Source organism: Salmo salar, chromosome 20 (assembly GCF_965601325.2).
Source record: "Salmo salar chromosome 20, fSalSal1, whole genome shotgun sequence".
Taxonomy (NCBI): domain Eukaryota; kingdom Metazoa; phylum Chordata; class Actinopteri; order Salmoniformes; family Salmonidae; genus Salmo; species Salmo salar.
The window spans coordinates 16,317,467-16,337,239 of NC_138310.1; the positions used below are offsets into that span (position 1 = coordinate 16,317,467).

General features: G+C 45.4%; 1 protein-coding gene across 2 annotated transcripts; it reads left to right on the forward strand.

Annotated features, from left to right (window-relative positions):
- Nucleotides 1-315: 315 nt before the first annotated feature.
- Nucleotides 316-19,095, forward strand: lzts1 (leucine zipper, putative tumor suppressor 1). 2 transcript variants are annotated; one of them, XM_014160627.3, is made up of 5 exons: nucleotides 316-739; nucleotides 14,402-14,874; nucleotides 16,108-16,950; nucleotides 17,249-17,443; nucleotides 17,663-19,095. In XM_014160627.3, exons 2-5 carry the CDS (start codon nucleotides 14,524-14,526, stop codon nucleotides 18,164-18,166), a joined length of 1,893 nt encoding a protein of 630 aa, XP_014016102.1. In that variant the 5' UTR covers nucleotides 316-739; nucleotides 14,402-14,523; the 3' UTR covers nucleotides 18,167-19,095. The 2 variants fall into 2 exon arrangements, with proteins under 2 accessions (XP_014016102.1, XP_014016101.1); XM_014160626.3 differs by lacking the exon at nucleotides 316-739 and adding an exon at nucleotides 13,265-13,453.
- Nucleotides 19,096-19,773: the final 678 nt, after the last annotated feature.

Genomic DNA, 19,773 nt, shown 5'->3' on the forward strand with positions numbered 1-19,773 from the left:
TATAATTGATTTGCCTGCTCCTCTGTATTATTAACGTGGAGTAAATCAACATAGATTAGAAATGTTTATGGCACAGTGGGTTGAATTAGAAAACCAGCATTGTGCACACTGAAACAGTCACACGTGCACACTGTGCCTAGGAATAGCTTCAGAAGAGTGTGGAGGCATCCAATAAGAACAGCGGGCTGATGGTATGTGGGTATACACAGGCAGTGGAGTGAGTTATGATGGATAACAGAATATTTAGGCTGAGTGCCAAGGAGGGGGAGAGAGAGTGAGCGAGAGAGAAAGAGAGAGAGCAGAGAGAGGGAGAGCTGAAAGAGGAAGAGGGAGGGGTACAGCAAGCAGAGTGGAGAAATACCGCTCAATAGATAGGATGATGGGAGAGTGAGAGGAAGAGATAGGAGTGAGCAAGAAAAAGGGTGAGTGAGTGTTAGAGAAATGGACAGTGGGAGGGAGTTAAAAAGGGAAAGAACAAGGAGAAAGGAGAGGTAGAAAGAGGAAGATAGCAAAAGAGTAGCTATGTATTTCTGTTGGAGGGTGACAGCGCTCAATTCCTGGGAGATGGGATGAAGTGAACACACAGTATGGAGAGACAAAAACGGGCTTAGAGGACAAAGAAAAATAAACACAAACATAAAAAGAGACATTGCCCCTGTGTGTCCCACTCAGCAGCGCAAGCCATCCTCCACATGGAAGAGGCAGACCCGGGAAAGCAGCTCAGCACTCAGTAATGGAGGTAGGTCACCTCAGGCTCAAATGTTATGGCTGCTAAACTGGATGTGACGGGGTACAAGTGGTTCATATCGATGACTAGCCCAAGGTAAACACGCTAGGAAGTAATGGAAAGGCAACGGAAAGAAGTTGAGCATGTGAATACGTTCTGACTCGGCAAGGTTTTACTGTAGTTAGAGAAAATGTTTTGCCATCTATGATTGAAGAAGAACCTTTATTTGAACAAATAAAGAGTAGAAAAGTTTGTCATTTTGTGGAGGTGTTTTGCTTGTTTCTAAAGAACAACTCTCTGGAGTACATGTGTGTCGGTCCTAATTGAGGTGTTAGCATTACACTGCTGTCTCTAAACACTATCAAGTGCAATATAATATGTAGCAATATACTGTTTCAGACTACAGCTTTTCAACAGCTTGTATTTAGTCTCTATCAGACAACAGACCTCCCCAGTGCACATCAAACAAGGAAATTGTTGTGCACTGCTATAACCACAAAAACATTGTGACCATTGTGTACATTATGTGTTGAAACCTGCAGACAGATCTGGTGACAAGATGAGAGATTGGATAAACTGTGCACCTGCATAGACATGCATTGTAGTGCAGCTTTATGCAGGGTAATCAAAAGGAATACAGAAACGTGTGGGTGTAGAAAAACTGGAGATGACAGGCTTTGGAGAGCAGAACGGAACATTTTTTTTCAGACTAACCATTAAAAAACTGTCATGACCTGCTAAAGAGGCTCTCAAAATAACTGTCCCAGATACCCAAATAAAGCATCTGTATATGTGTCACGAACGTCGTTGGAAGCATACTCGGACCAAAGCGCAGCGTGATCTGCGTTCCACATGTTTATTAAATAAAACTCTCAAAAAACCATAACGAATAAACGAACACGTGAAGCTATGGAGTGCTCACAGGCAACTACACATAAGCAAGATCCCACAAAACACAGTGGGGAAATGGCTGCCTAAATGTGATCCCCAATCAGAGACAACGCTAAACAGCTGCCTCTGATTGGGAACCATACCAGGCCAACAAAGAAATACACACACTAGATTACCCACCCTAGTCACACCCCAACCTAACCAAAATAGAGAATAAAAAGGCTCTCTATGGTCAGGGCGTGACAATATGAGGCTTGGTTCAGCGATGCTAATGTAGGGATGCTATTGCAGTGAATGAGTACGCATATTTGCTTCCCCACCCCCAAATCTGATGTACGGTACATTCGGGATAGTATTCAGACCACTTTACTTTTTCCACATTTTGTCACGTTACAGCCTTATTCTAAAATGGATCAAATCAAAATCAATCTACAAAGCAAAAACAGGTTTTTAGAAATGTAACATAAGCATTCAGACCCTTTGCTATGAGACTCGAAATTGAGCTCAGGTGCATCATGTTTCCATTGATCATCTTTGAGATGTGTCTACAACTTAATTGGAGTCTACCTGTGGTAAATTCAATTGATTGGACATGATTTTGAAAGGCACACAACTGTCTATATAAGGTCCCACAGTTGACAGTGCATGTCAAAGCAAAAACCAAGTCATGAGGTCGAATGAATTGTCCGTAGAGCTCCGAGACAGGATTGTGTCGAGGCACAGATCTGGGGAAAGGTACCAGATTGAAGGTCCCCAAGAACACAGTGACCTCCATCATTCTTAAATTGAAGAAGTTTGGTACCACCATGACTCTTGCTTAAGCTGGCGGCCTGTCCAAACTGAGTAATCGGGGGAGAAGGGCCTTGGTCAGGGAGGTGACCAAGAACCAAATGGTCACTTTGACAGTGCTCCAGAGTTCCTCTGTGGAGATGGGAGAACTAAAAGGACAATCATCTCAGCAGCACTCCACCAAATAGGACTTTATGGTAGAGTGGTCAGACGGAAGCCACACCTCAGTAAAAGGCAAATGACAGCCTGCTTCAAAGGCAGCTAAAGGACTCAGACCATGAGAATCAAGATTCTCTGGTCTGATGAAACCCAGATTGAACTCTTTGTCCTGAACGCCAAGCGTCACGTCTGGAGGAAACCTGGCACCATCCCTACGGTGAAGCATGGTAGTGGCAGCATCATGCTGTGGGGATGTTTTTCGGCGGCAAGGACTGGGAGACTAGTCAGGATCAAGGGAAATATGAACAGAGCAAAGTACAGAGAGATCCTTGATGAAAACCTGCTCCAGAGTAATCAGGACCTCAGACTAGGTTCACCTTCCAACAGGATCTGCTGAGAAGAATGGGAGAAACTCCCCAAATCAAATAAAAATGTTATTTTTCACATGCGCTGAATACAACAGGTGACCTTACAGTGAAATGCTTACTTACAAGCCCTTAACCAGCAACGCAGTTTTAAGAAAAATAAGTGTTAATAAGTAAAAAATAGATAAGCAAAAAAAATATAAAAAATTACAAATAATTAAAGAGCAGCAGTAAAATAACAATAGCGAGGCGATGTACAGGGGGTACCGGTGTCACGTCCTGACCAGCAGATGGAGCTGGTGTAGTAGTTTGGGGGTCAGGACGTGGCAGTCTGGTGTGTGTCTTGTGACTCCTGATCAGGAACAGCTGGGAATCGTTGTTCCTGATTGGGAGTCACATATGTAGGAGTTGTTTGTCACTGGGGTTTGTGGGTAATTGTTTCTGTTTGAGTATTTTCCTCACAGGACTGTTTGCTGTTGATTTTGTAGTGTTCTCTTGTTTATTTGAATTAAAACTCTAATGATGAACACATCCTCTGCTGCACCTTGGTTCCCTCTTCAAGACAGTCGTTACAGAATTACCCACCAACAAAGGACCAAGCAGCGGAAGAAGGCTGGCGAGGTAAGGGAGACCGGGAGGCACCCCCAATAATTTTTTAGGGGGGGGCACAAGGGGAGTTTTGCGGGGCAAGAATGGAGCCCCAGGCCAGCTCCCCGCACTAGCATGGAGGTGCGTGTTCGCAATCTGGTACGCCCAGTACCAGCACCACGCACCAGGAGTCTAGTGTGTCAACCCAGCCTCGCCAGTCAACAGTCGTCAGAGCTGCCCGCCAGTCAACAGTCATCAGAGCTGCCCGCCAGTCAACAGTCATCAGAGCTGCCCGCCAGTCAACAGTCGTCATCAGAGCTGCCCGCCAGTCAACAGTCGTCATCAGAGCTGCCCGCCAGTCAACAGTCGTCATCAGAGCTGCCCGCCAGTCAACAGTCGTCATCAGAGCTGCCCGCCAGTCAACAGTCGTCATCAGAGCTGCCCGCCAGTCAACAGTCGTCATCAGAGCTGCCCGCCAGTCAACAGTCGTCATCAGAGCTGCCCGCCAGTCAACAGTCGTCATCAGAGCTGCCCGCCAGTCAACAGTCGTCAGAGCTGCCCGCCAGTCAACAGTCGTCAGAGCTGCCCGCCAGTCAACAGTCGTCAGAACTGCCCGCCAGTCAACAGTCGTCAGAGCTGCCCGCCAGTCAACAGTCGCCAGAGTGGCCAGACTGCGCTGAACTGCCGGAGTGGCCAGACTGCGCTGAACTGCCGGAGTGGCCAGACTGCGCTGAACTGCCGGAGTGGCCAGACTGCGCTGAACTGCCGGAGTGGCCAGACTGCGCTGAACTGCCGGAGTGGCCAGACTGCCCTGAACTGCCGGAGTGGCCAGACTGCCCTGAACTGCCGGAGTGGCCAGACTGCCCTGAACTGCCGGAGTGGCCAGACTGCCCTGAACTGCCGGAGTGGCCAGACTGCCCTGAACTGCCGGAGTGGCCAGACTGCCCGGAACTGCCCTGAACTGCCCAGACTGCCCCGAGCTGCCAGACTGCCCAGACTGCCCCGAGCTGCCAGACTGCCCCGAGCTGCCAGACTGCCCAGACTGCCCCGAGCTGCCAGACTGCCCAGACTGCCCCGAGCTGCCAGACTGCCCAGACGGCCCCGAGCTGCCAGACTGTCCCGACTGCCTGGAACGGCCAGAGCCTGAGCCGCCTCCAGGATAGGTGGGTTGGGGAGGGAGGGTGTAGCACAGTGCCGTCGTTGACGGCAGCCACCCTCCCTTCCCTCCCTTATTGTTTAGGGTTACTGTTTAAGGGTTTTGTTGGGGATTTTGTTTTTGGTGGTTTTTTGTTGTTGTGGTTAGGTGCATTCCGGGGTCTGCACCTTGAGGGGGGGGGGGGTACTGTCACGTCCTGACCAGCAGATGGAGCTGGTGTAGTAGTTTGGGGGTCAGGACGTGGCAGTCTGGTGTGTGTCTTGTGACTCCTGATCAGGAACAGCTGGGAATCGTTGTTCCTGATTGGGAGTCACATATGTAGGAGTTGTTTGTCACTGGGGTTTGTGGGTAATTGTTTCTGTTTTGAGTATTTTCCTCACAGGACTGTTTGCTGTCGTTTTGTTCATTTTGTAGTGTTCTCTTGTTTATTTGAATTAAAACTCTAATGATGAACACATCCTCTGCTGCACCTTGGTTCCCTCTTCAAGACAGTCGTTACAACCGGTTAGTCGGGGAAATTGAGGTAATACAGTTGAAGTCAGATGTTTACATACACTTAGGTTGGAGTCATTAAAATGTCTTGTTAAAACTATAGTTTTGGCAAGTCGGTTAGGACATCTACTTTGTGCATGACACAAGTAATTTTTCAAACAATTGTTTACAGACAGATTATTTCACTTATAATTCATTGTATCACAATTCCAGTGGGTCAGAAGTTTACATTCCCTAAGACTGTGCCTTTAAACAGCGTGGAAAATTCCAGAAAATGATGTCATGGCTTTAGAAGCTTCTGATAGGCTAATTGACATAATTTGAGTCAATTGGAGGTGTACCTGTGGATGTATTTCAAGGCCTACCTTCAAACTCAGTGCCTCTTTGCTTGACATCATGGGAAAATCAAAAGAAATCAGCTAAGACCTCAGAAAATAAATTGTAGACCTCCACAAGTCTGGTTCATCCTTGGGAGCAATTTTGAAATGCCTGAAGGTACCACGTTTATCTGTACAAACAATAGTACGCAAGTATAAACACCATGGGACCACGCAGCCATCATACTGCTCAGGAAGGAGACGCGTTCTGTCTCCTAGAGATGAATGTACTTTGGTGCGAAGAGTGCAAATCAATCCCAGAACAACAGCAAAGGACCTTGTGAAGATGCTGGAGGAAACAGGTACAAAAGTATCTATATCCACAGTAAAACGAGTCCTATATCGACATAACCTGAAAGGCCGCTCAGGAAGGAAGAAGCCACTGCTCCAAAACCGCCATAAAAAGCCAGACTACGGTTTGCAACTGCGCATGGGGACAAAGATTGTACTTTTTGGAGAAATGTCCTCTGGTCTGATGGAACAAAAATAGAACTGTTTGGCCATAATGACCATCGTTATGTTTGGACGAAAAAGGGGGAGGCTTGCAAGCCGAAAAGCACCATCCCAACCGTGATGCACGGGGGTGTCAGCATCATGTTGTGGGGGTGCTTTGCTGCAGGAGGGGCTGGTGCACTTCACAAAATAGATGGCATCATGTGGGACGGAAAATTATGTAGATATATTGAATCAAAATCTCAATACATCAGTTAAGAAGTTAAAGCTTGGTTGCAAATGGATCTTCCAAATGGACAATGACCCCAAGCATTCTTCCAAAGTTGTGGCAAAATGGCTCAAGGACAACAAAGTCAAGGTATTGGAGTGGCCATCACAAAGCCCTGACCTCAAACCTCTAGAAAATGTGTGGGCAGAACTGAAAAAGTGTGTGCGAGCAAGGAGGCCTACAAACCTGACTCAGTTACACAATCTCTGTCAGGAGGAATGGACCAAAATTCACCCAACTTATTGTGGGAAGCTTGTGGAAGGCTACCCAAAACATTTGACCCAAGTTAAACAATTTAAAGACAATGCTACCAAATACTAATTGAGTGTTTGTAAACTTCTGACCCACTGGGAATGTGATGAAATAAATCATTCTCTCTACTATTATTCTGACATTTCACATTCTTAAAATAAAGTTGTGATCCTAACTGACCTAAGACAGGGAATTTTTACTCTGATTAAATGTCAGGAATTGTGAAAAACTGAGTTTAAATGTATTTAGCTAAGCTGTATGTAAACTCCGACTTCAACTGTACATGAAGTCCTCAAATGTTGGCTGCACAATCAATGGCTAATGTCAACCTTGCACACTAGTTCTAAGCTTCGGAATGAGTCTTAAAGCCACAATCTGGAATTAGTATTTTAGCCCAACAGCAGCCTCACCACATAAACTTGAGGGGTAGGCTTGAAGAAAGTGAACCACTCTCAAATTCATACCTCATACCTTATGTCTAGTGTCAGGTGTTTGTTTTTCTGACCACAACATCTGACCAGGGAAAACTCCAGGCCCTACTTGTGGTTCATGTCTTTTATCACTTACAGATTTTATTTCTCCAATACCTAAACTTTTATTCAAACAGTTAATTAGCCAATGGTGATTTGCAAGTTCAACCTGGTCTCATGGAAATTCATAGGATTTGGTATGTAAATCTGTTCCCTCCATTTCGTATGATATATTACGTTACGTAATACGTTACGTAATACGTTACGTTATGAATTAAATAGCTGTCATACAATATCATACGACATGGAGGATGTATAATATCATATCATACGTCTTACCCGGTCGTATAATAGCATACAAATTGGATGATGTAACTTATACGTCTTGGTACACTTATTTGCTTTTTGCATCAGAACAACAAAGAAGAATTACAGGGAGAATTAACGTTAGTGGTTAGGAGAACAAAACAACAAAGGTTAGGAGAGTTTTTGTAGCAGGTTAGGTGAATTGGGTTAAGGTTAGAATAAGGGTTAGCAGGAGGATGAACTAAAATGCTACAGTTGTCCCCGGCGCGACTCAAACACACAACCTTTGGATTGCTAGACGGTCGCCGTATACACCCATCCATCCGCCCCAACCAACCTCCATACTTTCGTTTCTGTTTCAAGTAACTAGACTTGAGACAGAAATGCATATAGTAAGTATGTTTCATATACTGTATCTTTGAGGCCAGGCTGGAAAGTTTGGAGCTAAATTCACTTCCCCTCTAATGTAGCTCAGAAGACACTCTTGTCACTTTTTGGGGGCTTCTGAATTTTTGGTGGTGTTCACAAGCTTTCTATCTGTGGTCCTACATTATTGAAGAAGGTTAGGCCTAGAGATACTTTTACCTACTGTACTTACTTTGAAAGTTACTACTTATCTGTAAGTGGATGCAAGTAGTATGGGTCTCTACAGTTTCACTTTTCGATAAAGGTAGACAAATACTGCAATTTGCTGCCTTACTTTTCACTGTGGCCTTTCATTTTTAGTCTGACTCCGAGATAAAAGCCTAAGAAGTAAATATTTTATGATTACGGAGAGGCTACTGATCTGTAGCATCTAATGTACGATGCACACACAACTCTCTAAAACAGTTTTTGGATAGATTCCAGCCACTTCAATACTCAGGAACGTTAAGTGTACAGACATCAGAGAGCAATAATCGATGTAGAAGGTGGATAATCTGGCTCAATAAGGATATGTAATAATACATTAGGCATAAAGCCTCGTCACTTACAAACATATTTTTTTTTGGCCTGGTCATTAATTAAGAGTACCATTTGGATGCAAATTAAGACACGTTTCTCCTTGTACGGAGCCCAGCTGCTAGGCTTATGCAAATGCCTTTTGGAAACACCGGGCACCCCAGAAATGCAATTCATAGAATGAGCATCACCTTTGTAGAGTAACGGTTGATTGTTTGACGGCCTAATGTCTAATTTGAAAGGGTTGAATCGCTTCAGGCAAGCATTCTAATTTCAGAGATAGGCCTCCATTAAAACGGACCTGGCTGTTCTTACCTTAATGAAAAGCAATAGTGTTTAATTAATGACTAGCACATGCTCTCTTCGCCACAACCACTCATTTAGCTTTGCCCCCCATCCACACAAGGCCCTTTCCTCCACCACTCAAAAGGATTGATTGAAGGGCACTCAGGGTAGCCTACAAAATACCCATACTCACTTCAAACATAGTGTTGACATTTTCATTGATATCACTCACTCGCACACAGACACAAAAAACTCTCTCTCTTCCCTCAGTGGCAGTAGGAATGAGCGTGTGCGATTCCCTATTCAGAGCTGAGGGGTCATTCACTCACAGCCTCCTCACCAATGTACTAAGTGGATTATCCAATTAGCTTCCATTGTATGCTCTGAGGAGAAATCACACTAGGGCATGCACAGCCTGGATGGATGGATAGCAGGGGAATAAGAGTGAAAGTGACAGCTCGATGCTTGTCTCTGTCTCCCACATCACTCCCAGCAGAGTGTCATTTAGTCTAACGAAGATAACTCATACCTTCAACATGGCCACACAATGAATAAGGAACAATGTCAAGTGATGTGAGGAGAATCCTTGACAGCTTACAGAGATAGAGACAGGGCCTTCCTTTTCAATTATTCACCTCATCACACACTGGAAAGGTTTTTGTTGTCCTTTTTGGTGTCTCACATTCACACACACATACACACACAATCTACAGTTGAAGTCGGAAGTTTACATACACCTTAGCCAAATAAATTTAAACTCAGTTTTTCACAATTGCTGACTTTTAATCATAGTAAAAAATCCCTGTCTTAGGTCAGTTAGGATCACAACTTTATTTTAAGAATGTGAAATGTCAGAATAATAGTAGAGAGAATGATTCATTTCAGCTTTTATTTCTTTCATCACATTCCCAGTGGGTCAGAAGTTTACATACACTCAATTAGTATTTGGTAGCATTGCCTTTAAATTGTTTAACTTGGGTCAAACGTTTCGGGTAGCCTTCCATAAGCTTCCCACAATAAGTTAGGTGAATGTTGGTCCATTCCTCCGGATAAGGCTGGTGTAACTGAGTCAGGTTTGTTGGCCTCCTTGCTCGCACACGCTTTTTCAGTTCTGCCCACAAATTTTCTAGAGGTTTGAGGTCAGGGCTTTGTGATGGCCACTCCAATACCTTGACTTTGTTGTCCTTGAGCCATTTTGCCACAACTTTGGAAGTATGCTTGGGGTCATTGTCCATTTGGAAGATCCATTTGCAACCAAGCTTTAACTTCTTAACTGATGTATTGAGATTTTGATTCAATATATCTACATAATTTTCCGTCCCACATGATGCCATCTATTTTGTGAAGTGCACCAGCCCCTCCTGCAGCAAAGCACCCCCACAACATGATGCTGACACTCCCGTGCATCACGGTTGGGATGGTGCTCTTCGGCTTGCAAGCCTCCCCCTTTTTCCTCCAAACATAACGATGGTCATTATGGCCAAACAGTTCTATTTTTGTTTCATCAGACCAGAGGACATTTCTCCAAAAAGTACGATCTTTGTCCCCATGCGCAGTTGCAAACCGTAGTCTGGCTTTTTATGGCAGTTTTGGAGCAGTGGCTTCTTCCTTGCTGAGCGGCCTTTCAGTGTATGTAAACTTCCGATTTCAACTGTATATGCGAGCTTGGAATATGGCTGTGTCATGACTGCGAGGACTTAAAGCTAAAAACGCTTTATAATTATGTCTCCTCAGTCCATCTATTCGCAGTTTACGCACCACGAGGGCCCTAACCATATTTATACAGAAAATAGCATTGGGCTGTGTGACACAAAATGTCATGACCCCCCGCCCTACCACCTCCCCCCTAAGAACATTAAGGGACCTAAGAAAATGTTTGTTTTGAAGCTCATTTTCTGCAATTCTACGAAGTTTAACAATGCTCATTACATCTTTCAGGTAGGCTATTTAATGATAATAATAATGGATAAGGAAAATGAAGTCTAGACCCGATTAACAAAAATGTTATTCTGCTACCAAATATGTTTTATTATGATAATTTATGTCAACCATCAATTTAATTATACAGTACATATTCTATTTTACAGAAAGTGATTTAATCAATTGTTGACTGTGCCCAATACTGTTTGTACCATTTTGCGCTGCTACCATGTTGTGTAGCTGCCATGCTGTGTTATTTGTTGCTGTAACGGTTGCCTTTAGAGAGAGCGGACCAAAACGCAGCGGAGTTAGTGTTCGTCATATATTTAATTACGGCAAGAACACTATACAATACCAAACAATAAACAGACAACCAAAACAGTCCTGTCTCGTTAAACACAGTAACACGAACAGAAACAATTACCCACAAAACCCCAACGGAAAAACATGCACTTATGTGTGACTCCCAATCAATAGCAATGAACTTCAGATGTGCCTGATTTGGGAACCACACACGGCCCAAAACAAAGAAATACAAACACATAGAAACAGAACATAGAATGCCCACCCAATGTAACACCCTTGCCTAACCAAAATAAAGAACAAAAAAACCCTCTCTATGGCCAGGGCGTTACAGTACCCCCCGTCCCCCCCCCCCCCCCCCCCAAGGTGCGTACTCCAGCCGCAAAACCTGACACTGAAGGGGAGGGTCTGGGTGGGCCCTCTTACGGCGGCGGCTCAGGTGCGGGACGTAGCCTCTGCCCCACCCTTGGCGTCGCCCTCTTAGGTGGCGCACCTGGCTGCGCCGAAGGTCTGGTGGGCGACCCTGGCTTCGCCCGGCTGGCGGGCGACCCTTGTTGCGCCCGGCTGGCGGGCAGCGATGGCTGCGCCCGGCAGACGATGGCTGCGCCCGGCAGACGGGTGGCGATGGCTGCGCCGGGCAGACGGGCGGCGATGGCAGCTCCGGGCAGACGGGCCACTCTGGCAGCTCCGGGCAGACGGGCCACTCTGGCAGCTCCGGGCAGACGGGCCACTCTGGCAGCTCCGGGCAGACGGGCCACTCTGGTAGCTCCGGCTCAGGATTCACCAGGCTGGGGAGACATGAGGGAGGCCTGGCTCTGGGCGCAGGCCCTGGACTCACCAGGCTGGGGAGACCCGCTGGAGGCCTGGTCTGAGGAGGCGGCACAGGAGAGACCAGGGTGGAGGGATCCACCGGAGGACTGGTCCTTGGAGGAGGCACGGGCTTGACCAGGATAGGGAGACCCACTGGAGGACTGGTCCGTGGAGGAGGCACGGGCTTGACCAGGATAGGGAGACCCACTGGAGGACTGGTCCGTGGAGGAGGCACGGGCTTGACCAGGATAGGGAGACCCACTGGAGGACTGGTCCGTGGAGGAGGCACGGGCTTGACCAGGATAGGGAGACCCACTGGAGGACTGGTCCGTGGAGGAGGCACGGGCTTGTCCTCCAGTGGGAGGACAAGCTGCTGTACCTAAAGAGGTACAGCAGAGCGGAGCGGCTCGTTCACTGTGGGACAGGTATAAATCCTGCCCTATATGTCCCTGCTCTCGCCTATGTGGTAATGGATTGGCTACGCGTGTCACTGTGTGTCTCAGTGTCAGCTGGTCCGCTGTGTGGCAGGCTTTTGTGTCAGGCAGGTCAGCTGTGGCTTGGTGGGGGCACGTGTAGCAAACCCTCCCCCTCACTATGCACACACTCATACAAAGAGATCACTCCCCCAAACCCCATTCTCAATGTAGCTCCAAATACCCCCAATTGTTCTCCAGTGACTGAAGGCCTTACATCATTGTGATCCTAGGAGGCCTGAGGGTCAGATGGATTTGTATAATATATTTCAGTTATGTAATCTTGATGAAATTACAAAATCTTCCTAAATACAAGAAGAGCCTCTGATAGGGTTTAGTAAAGACAGTTCATGTACATTATCTTGAAAATCTATGAAAGTCTAAAATGAAAGCAATAATCTACAGATTTTTGGGGAAATATCTCCCTACTGCTAATGCAGGTGTGCCCTGTTGTTTATCAGGAGTTGAATCTCAAGAAATTGGTTTATTTTGAAAGCCCTTGAAATTAATATTCTTAAAATCAATAATGTTCCATCTGTGAACATTGCACAAAATATTCCCTTGATCAACCAAAAAAGTTGATCAATTAAGGTTTGTGTGTTAAAAGATTGAATCAATTTAGGCTGCTTGCCTAAAACAAGGGTTTACTTTTACAGTATATTCCTAGAGAGGCTGAGAAAGTGGGCAAGCTGAAACTGATACAGCAGCACTAAGAGCAACTCAAAGCCGCTCAAAAGCCACTCAAAGCCCTCAGCAGTAAATCACTCTTACTGCACAATTTGCCCCTTATTCTAAAGTGTAGCCATTTATTTAACACTCAAATATGGTGTTTGCTGTTCAGTAGGAATAAATCAAATACCAGACAAAAGTCCACACAAAGACTGGCGCACTTCAGCGGATAAAGAGAAAGAGGGGTTATTTCTCTTCAGCCAGAGAGTTGTTTGTTCAGAGTGGGTGTGGGGCAGTTTGGGAGGAACAGGGAAAGGGGGGGGGGGGGGGTGTTGGGGGGGTGGTATTACACAGTCAGTTGATGGAGAAAAGGGGGCGGAGGGAGTTTGGGGGTGTACGGGGGAGGGGGTTAAAGAATCCATTGTGAGGAAAAGGAGTTAATCACTTGAGCGGCGTGTGCCAGTGTAAAAGGAGCACATGTCGTACACCCCATTCCCTGGGGGCTTCCAAGGTCCCATCTCCCGTCTAGATGAATTTACATGTCAGTTATGCAAAGCCGGGCCTCCTCTGAATAAAGCAAAGAAAGACCCAGCCCCTCAGAATAGTAGCCTCTTGGCTGGTGATAGTGGTGGTGTGTTCACTGCATGAATGGTTCATTCAGGGACGCACACTCGTACACACACACGGCTACGTGGTATTTCCAGGACTGAAGGGATTGCTGCGCGTTAGTCTGCTAGATGGATGCTTTTGCCATGGCAGTAAGTCAATGTGAATATTTTTCTAGTCTTGTGATGAATTTTGGTGGTGAATTCTAGAATTTGAGAGGGATTGTGAAAGAATGTCAGACAGACAGATAGGCGGGAGGTGGGAGGGCGGGAGGATGATGTCAAAGATTGTTTACATATGGCATCTGGCATTTGTTCTGTACTTGAAAAGGTACAAATCAAAACAATAATTAGCTATTATTTGAGGACAATTGTTGGTACTGCCATGTCAAACAATATAAACATGTAAAAAACATCCTTCTCCTGAACGAAGCTAAATATCCGTTATTTTCTGACATGTTGTATAGGATAGTGACCAAGAGGCTCTATTCTGTTTCGTCCATTGTGATTCTAGTCCCTGTCCACATAGCTATTATTGCATTTTCTATGAAAAGATAAGGTGAGCAGAAGAGTTCTTACTTGGTGCATGTTTTGTCTGTTTTTTTCATCTCTTCCTGAGAGACAAACAGTGGAATACTAACACTCCTTATTCATTCAAAACAACTGCACTTGCACCATACTCTAATAGAAAAAACACTAACTGTGACAGCTATGCATGTCTTCCACGCCAGCCACGCCGTGTTAAGAATGATTTGCAACGGATTAGCTGTCAGATACGTACTACTTAATGTGACTATTATAGTTGGCCCGTTGCGCCATGCTTTTGTTCCTGTCGACATTATGCTTAAAGAAAGGACACCAGGTGGTTGGGGAGCCCATGGGCAATCTCATTCACTTTGGAGACCTCTGCTACTTAGTAACTAGTGACAACTCAAAGGCATTAAGTCTGTTCCCTAGAGGGTTTGAGATCATGGCTAGCAACATCTGGGACCTTGTATCTCCCAGGGCAGAGATGATGAAGAGAGGGTATGTCTTGCGAAAGTAATAGTGAGAAAAGTATAACAAAAAATCTCAAGTTGAATCTCAATTTCTTCCCTTCAGATGGAAACGTTGACAATATCTCCCTGGGGTCATGAGTTTTTCCTGCACCACAAGTACCTCTTCAACAAAATACGTTAAAGTTGTCAGGACATCCGTTCTGCTTTCCCTTATGCTCAGAGACCATGGGAAGCGTCAGCAGCCTCATCTCAGGTCACAGTCTTCACAGCAAGCACTGTCAGGCCACGGAGTACAAATTAAAGAAAGCAGGCCATCACCGGAAGACAGGCCGGAGCCTGGATGGCCTACTGAAGTATAGCTTTGCACAGGGGTCCTACAACAACACATCTAAAGCCATCTCTCAGGCAGGCAGGAGTGAGGACTTCTTTTACATAAAAGTGAGCCACAAGCCGCGGACGACTCACCAGAGAGGCATCCCAACAGAGGACCATTTAGGACAGGGACATTTTACTGATACGGAACCAGACAGTAGAGTGCCACCTAAATTGCTGCCTATGTCTGGGAAACTGGAGAAGGTGAGTCTCTGACTTGCTCAGCATACTTGCTCAACATACTTGTCTGTGTCAATATTTCTGTGTTGTACAATTGATAGCCAGGAAGGCAATTTCAAACACAACTTCAAGATCAGACAAGCACAGTAGATAGCAAACAAAAACATTACCTCTGTTGAAACACCAAGCTTTGTGTTGTCCAGTCTTTTTAACCATCGCCAATGTTGATGACTTAAGCCACAATAATGAGTTTGGGTTTCAGCCTAACTGCACATGCGTGTAACCACACTCAAAGTCATAGACAGAGCTAGATGCAAGGACTGACAGTCCAAGAGATTTAAATTAGAATTGTAAACATATTTTAAGCTATACATTATTAGTTTAGAAAGATTAAAATGACAGCAAAAACAAACAATGGTGTAAAATAAGCTTATACAACTTAATGATTGGGTTGGACTAAGCTCATTTGTAAAAATCTTTATTTAACTAGGCAAGTCAGTTAAGAACACATTCTTATTTACCATGACGGCTTACCCAGCCAAACCCTAACCCGGACGACGCTGGGTCAATTGTGCACCGCCCTATGGGACTCCCAATCACGGCCGGTTGGGATACAGCCTGGAATCAAACCAGGGTCTGTAGTGACGCCTCTAACTCTGAGATGCGGTGCATTAGACCGCTGCGCCACTCGGGAGCCCTCATGAGGCATTATAAGTTATATTCCTTAAGAATGAATGGGTAGGCTATATTTTATTAATTAAAATCAGTAAATATTGCAGATTGCAATGCCTTGATCGTTTGTAAGATGTCATCAGTGATGTTATCTTGTCTTATCAAAGTCCTGCTCTCTGAATAGGCCTCTATGCCCCAAGAGAGGAGTCCACAAGATTACCGCTCACACTTAAACAGCGCAACACATTATTAATATCACAGAGTAGGACAATTAATCTTTTCTCAGACAGTACAACAGGGTGGAGGAGGAGGTTGGGTATTTGGTGTTTCCAGACAGCACAGATGGGACATATGGAATAAGCTCATGTTTCATGTTTCATGACAGTTTAATGTATTCTGTATATTCTTACATTGTACTTTTACATGTACAAATCTCCAATTTCTGGGTGGTTATCTGTTCTCGTCTGCACGAAAGAATTGATTATTCATTGGTATCAGTATTTGCTTACATGATCATCTCCATTGCTGAAAGGAAGGTTGAAAACTAAAACCATTGACTATTTGCTCTCCTTCCTCTGCCTCTAGAATACCGAGAACGCTTTGATCCGGCCCACAGCCTTCAAGCCAGTCATCCCTAGGAGCACCTCTTCCACAGAGACTCGCGACAATCTCACCCACCTACTTATTCCCCCAGAAAGGACCAAAGACTCCCAGGGGCCCAAACAGGACAGCTTTTCAGTGACCCTCTCAGACTCTGGACAGGATTCAATGTCCAGCCTGCCTACTCAAAGCGCCAATGGGAGCCTCAGTGCTTCCACAGGCCCATTGTCTCAGTGTGCAGGAGGCTCAGCCCATGGCATGACCCATCCCCTGCAGCCCCCCCGCTCTACATGGACCAATGGCAATGGCATTAGAGCCAGTGCTAGGGTTGCAGCTCTAAGCAATGGAGGGGCAGTGAAGGCTAACAGGGATGCCGTCTCCATACCGTTCACTCAGCAGCCTATTCCTCTGTTGGAGGAGATGGGAGGCTGTAATCGCTCTCCCATCTCAATGGACGAGTCCCTCATTGAGCTGCTGGAGCAGAGGCTGCTGGAGAGTGAGACAGAGCTGCAGGAGCTGCAGGTGAGCTTTGAGGAGAAAGAGGTGGACACATGCCAGCTGTTTGAGGAGAGGCAGAGGTATTGTGTTGAGGAGATGGAGGGCCTGAAGCAGAGGTGCTCCACCAAGCTCAGGCAGGTCTCGCACAGGACCGTGAGGAACCACCAGGCCTTGCAACTGCAGGTCAGTCAGCTGCAACAGGACAAGCAGAGGCTCCAGGATGAGCTGGCCAGGATGACCCAGGAAAAGGACCTGACAGAGGTCAAACTGAGGTCGTTTGAGAGGGAGAAAACCCAGTTCGAGCCCACCTTAGAGGAGACCCAGTGGGAGGTGAGTGTGGCCAGCATGTCTCATGAATTTTTCCTGACCAAATGGCCTTACCATGAAAATCAGGGCCCTAGTTGTGACTGAGTGGGCCCAAAGTATTTCCTGGTCAGGTCACTAGGAAAAACTAGTTATAGGTACTGAACGCATTGCACAGGGTTTGCACAGGGTTTGCACAGGGTTTGCACAGGGTTTGCACAGGGTTTGCACAGGGTTTGCACAGGCCAGAGAGTATGTAATTTAAAACAATTCTCAAAAGCAGCCAGTATTTCAACGCATTTTTTTTTCTTGCATTCTTTACTAGGTATGTCAAAAGACTGGGGAGATCTCCCTGCTGAAGCAGCATCTCAGGGACTCCCAGGCTGATGTCACTCACAAGCTGAATGACATCGTCAGCCTCAAGGTTTCGCTGAAGGAGACTCGGGCCAAAATGGAGGCATTGGGGCAGCAGAACAAAGAACAAGAGGACAAGATACACTCTCGCAGTGTGGAGGTCGAGGTACTGGGTCTCTTTTGTCAAAAGAAAATCAGAGGTAGTATGATATGCATACAGAATAGATTTCTTTAGTGAAGTACAGATGCTGCACTAGTGGTGAGCAGATCTAAATCACATTTTAGTGTGAGTGACAATGCTGAATCTAGGTCATTATCTACTAGGCCTCCATGTTCAACAGCAAACTGCATTTTATAATGACACAATTCATCTATTCCACCCCAGGTATGCCACAATGAGCTCCAGCGCAAGAAGAACGAGGCTGATCTTCTAAGAGAAAAGGTGGGTATACTAGAGACAGACATCAAAGGAATTAAAAAGGATCTGGCCCTGGCAAAAGAACAGAGGCAGCAGCAGAAGGCCAAACTGGAGGCCAAAGCCCAGCAGAGGTCAGACCAGAGTGGGGGGAGAGAAGGGTGCATGAGCACTGACTCCCTCCAGGGAGAGGTGGAGAGACTGAAAGGGGAGCTCAGGGAAGAGAGAGAGACTCAGGAGAGGCTGTTGAACAGCTTTGAGCATGAAAGACAGACGTGGAACAAGGAGAAGGACAGAGTCATCAAGTACCAGAACCAGCTTCAGCTCAACTATCTGCAGATGCACAAGAAGAACCAAGACTTGGAGAGAATCCTGCAGGAGCTCACAGTGGAGCTGGAGAGTCGGCCAGAGCTCGACGTGGACATCCACAGCTCAGGGTTACACTATGAGGATATGATCGCCACAGAAATTTGAGTGAGAAACTCACAGAGAATAATAAAACAAAATCATCAACTGTTACAACAGGGTAATTAAACAATCATATTAAACACATAATTTGTTATATCTGTCCATAAAACAGATGATCCATTGCTGCCTTGGCAGGGGCAGCATTTTAAAGATAATTAAGTTGGCTAACATACTGCTGCACAATATGACAGAATTGGGGTCAGGTCTGACTACTAAAATCACTGTAGTTCTCTATGACCGTGTAAAGCAGGCTTTAAGCTTTTGTTATGTTACCTATAGGGTTGGATTCCCAGAAACAGATTAAACCTAGACTTGGACCAAAAAAAACATTCAAGACGAGGTTTAATCTTTGTCCAGGAAACCGCCCCATAATGTTCCATTGACAGTAGCCTACGAAATGCTTGTTCCTCTTGAGCAGTTTCCCAGTACTATAGTTAACTTAAGGCATTCGTTCTGCATATGTCAAGTCCTACATATGATGTTGCAAGTCTCCACAACAACCACTGAGACTCAGCGATATGAGAGCCAATTTATTTTTATTTAACCTTTTTGATCCCAAGCATCACCGTGGCCAGAGATATTGCAGAGAGTGTGAGGCAAGAGGATGCGCTCGTCAGCACCCACACAGATACTGGCATCTGTACGTGTATGGGAGTTCACATCGCTCTCCTGCAACATGATATAGTAGCTGCATGGCAACAAATGCTGAGGAGTGCAGCCACCTGTGTCACACAGTCTTTCTATTTGTCAGACATCTCCCCACGCTTTGTAGTAACTGTATAGCTGAGTTTGCCTAAGTGTCAAACCACTGGATGTATATTTTGTGAATTATCATCAGTATTATTTATTGATATAAGGGACACAAACGTTCAACACAGTATTGTACTGATTACGGTTTGAAAGGGACTAATTAAACTGAGATGATAAAGAATGTATATCAATGCACTTCCATTGTAAGAGGGACTAGGAGAACATGATTGTCTCAAAGTGCATCCTACACTACACTGAGAATGTCTCACTTTACAGATATCTCACAGAGGTACATTTGGCACTAAATCCTGTTCACTCTCAGCCTAGCCTGATTGTTACTTACAGTATCAAGGCTGAAATCAAATTAAGGACTATCGTTAGGATCTAGGCCCACAAGGCTGTAAATGGAACAATGTGGTCACCAGGCTGAGAACATCATTCCAACATTTATCTGATGTGCTAGACATGCAATGCAAACCAATGAAAACACAAACACAGAGAGAATAGCAATAACGTTTACGTAAATGTAAGGGTTACAGATAGTTTCATTGAGACCTCAAAATAATATATAGTACATGGGTACTCAGATCTCTGCAAATCACATGGATCTTTTCAAATGTACTTTTCCAACATGACACCATAAAGGTTAGAAAGTCTGTATCAGTAATTGAACAGCAGTCAAGCACATGAGTCTGATAATGGAGCCTTATCCTGCTGTGATTCTGATGGACAGACAACATTCAAGCACAAAGAGGTTTGAATAAATTAGCAGGGGGAGGCACATGTGCAATGTACAAAAGAAGGACACTGGCTGTTTTTTTATGGTCTCTGGTCATAGAAGAGCTAGCTGTTTTGCAGATGTA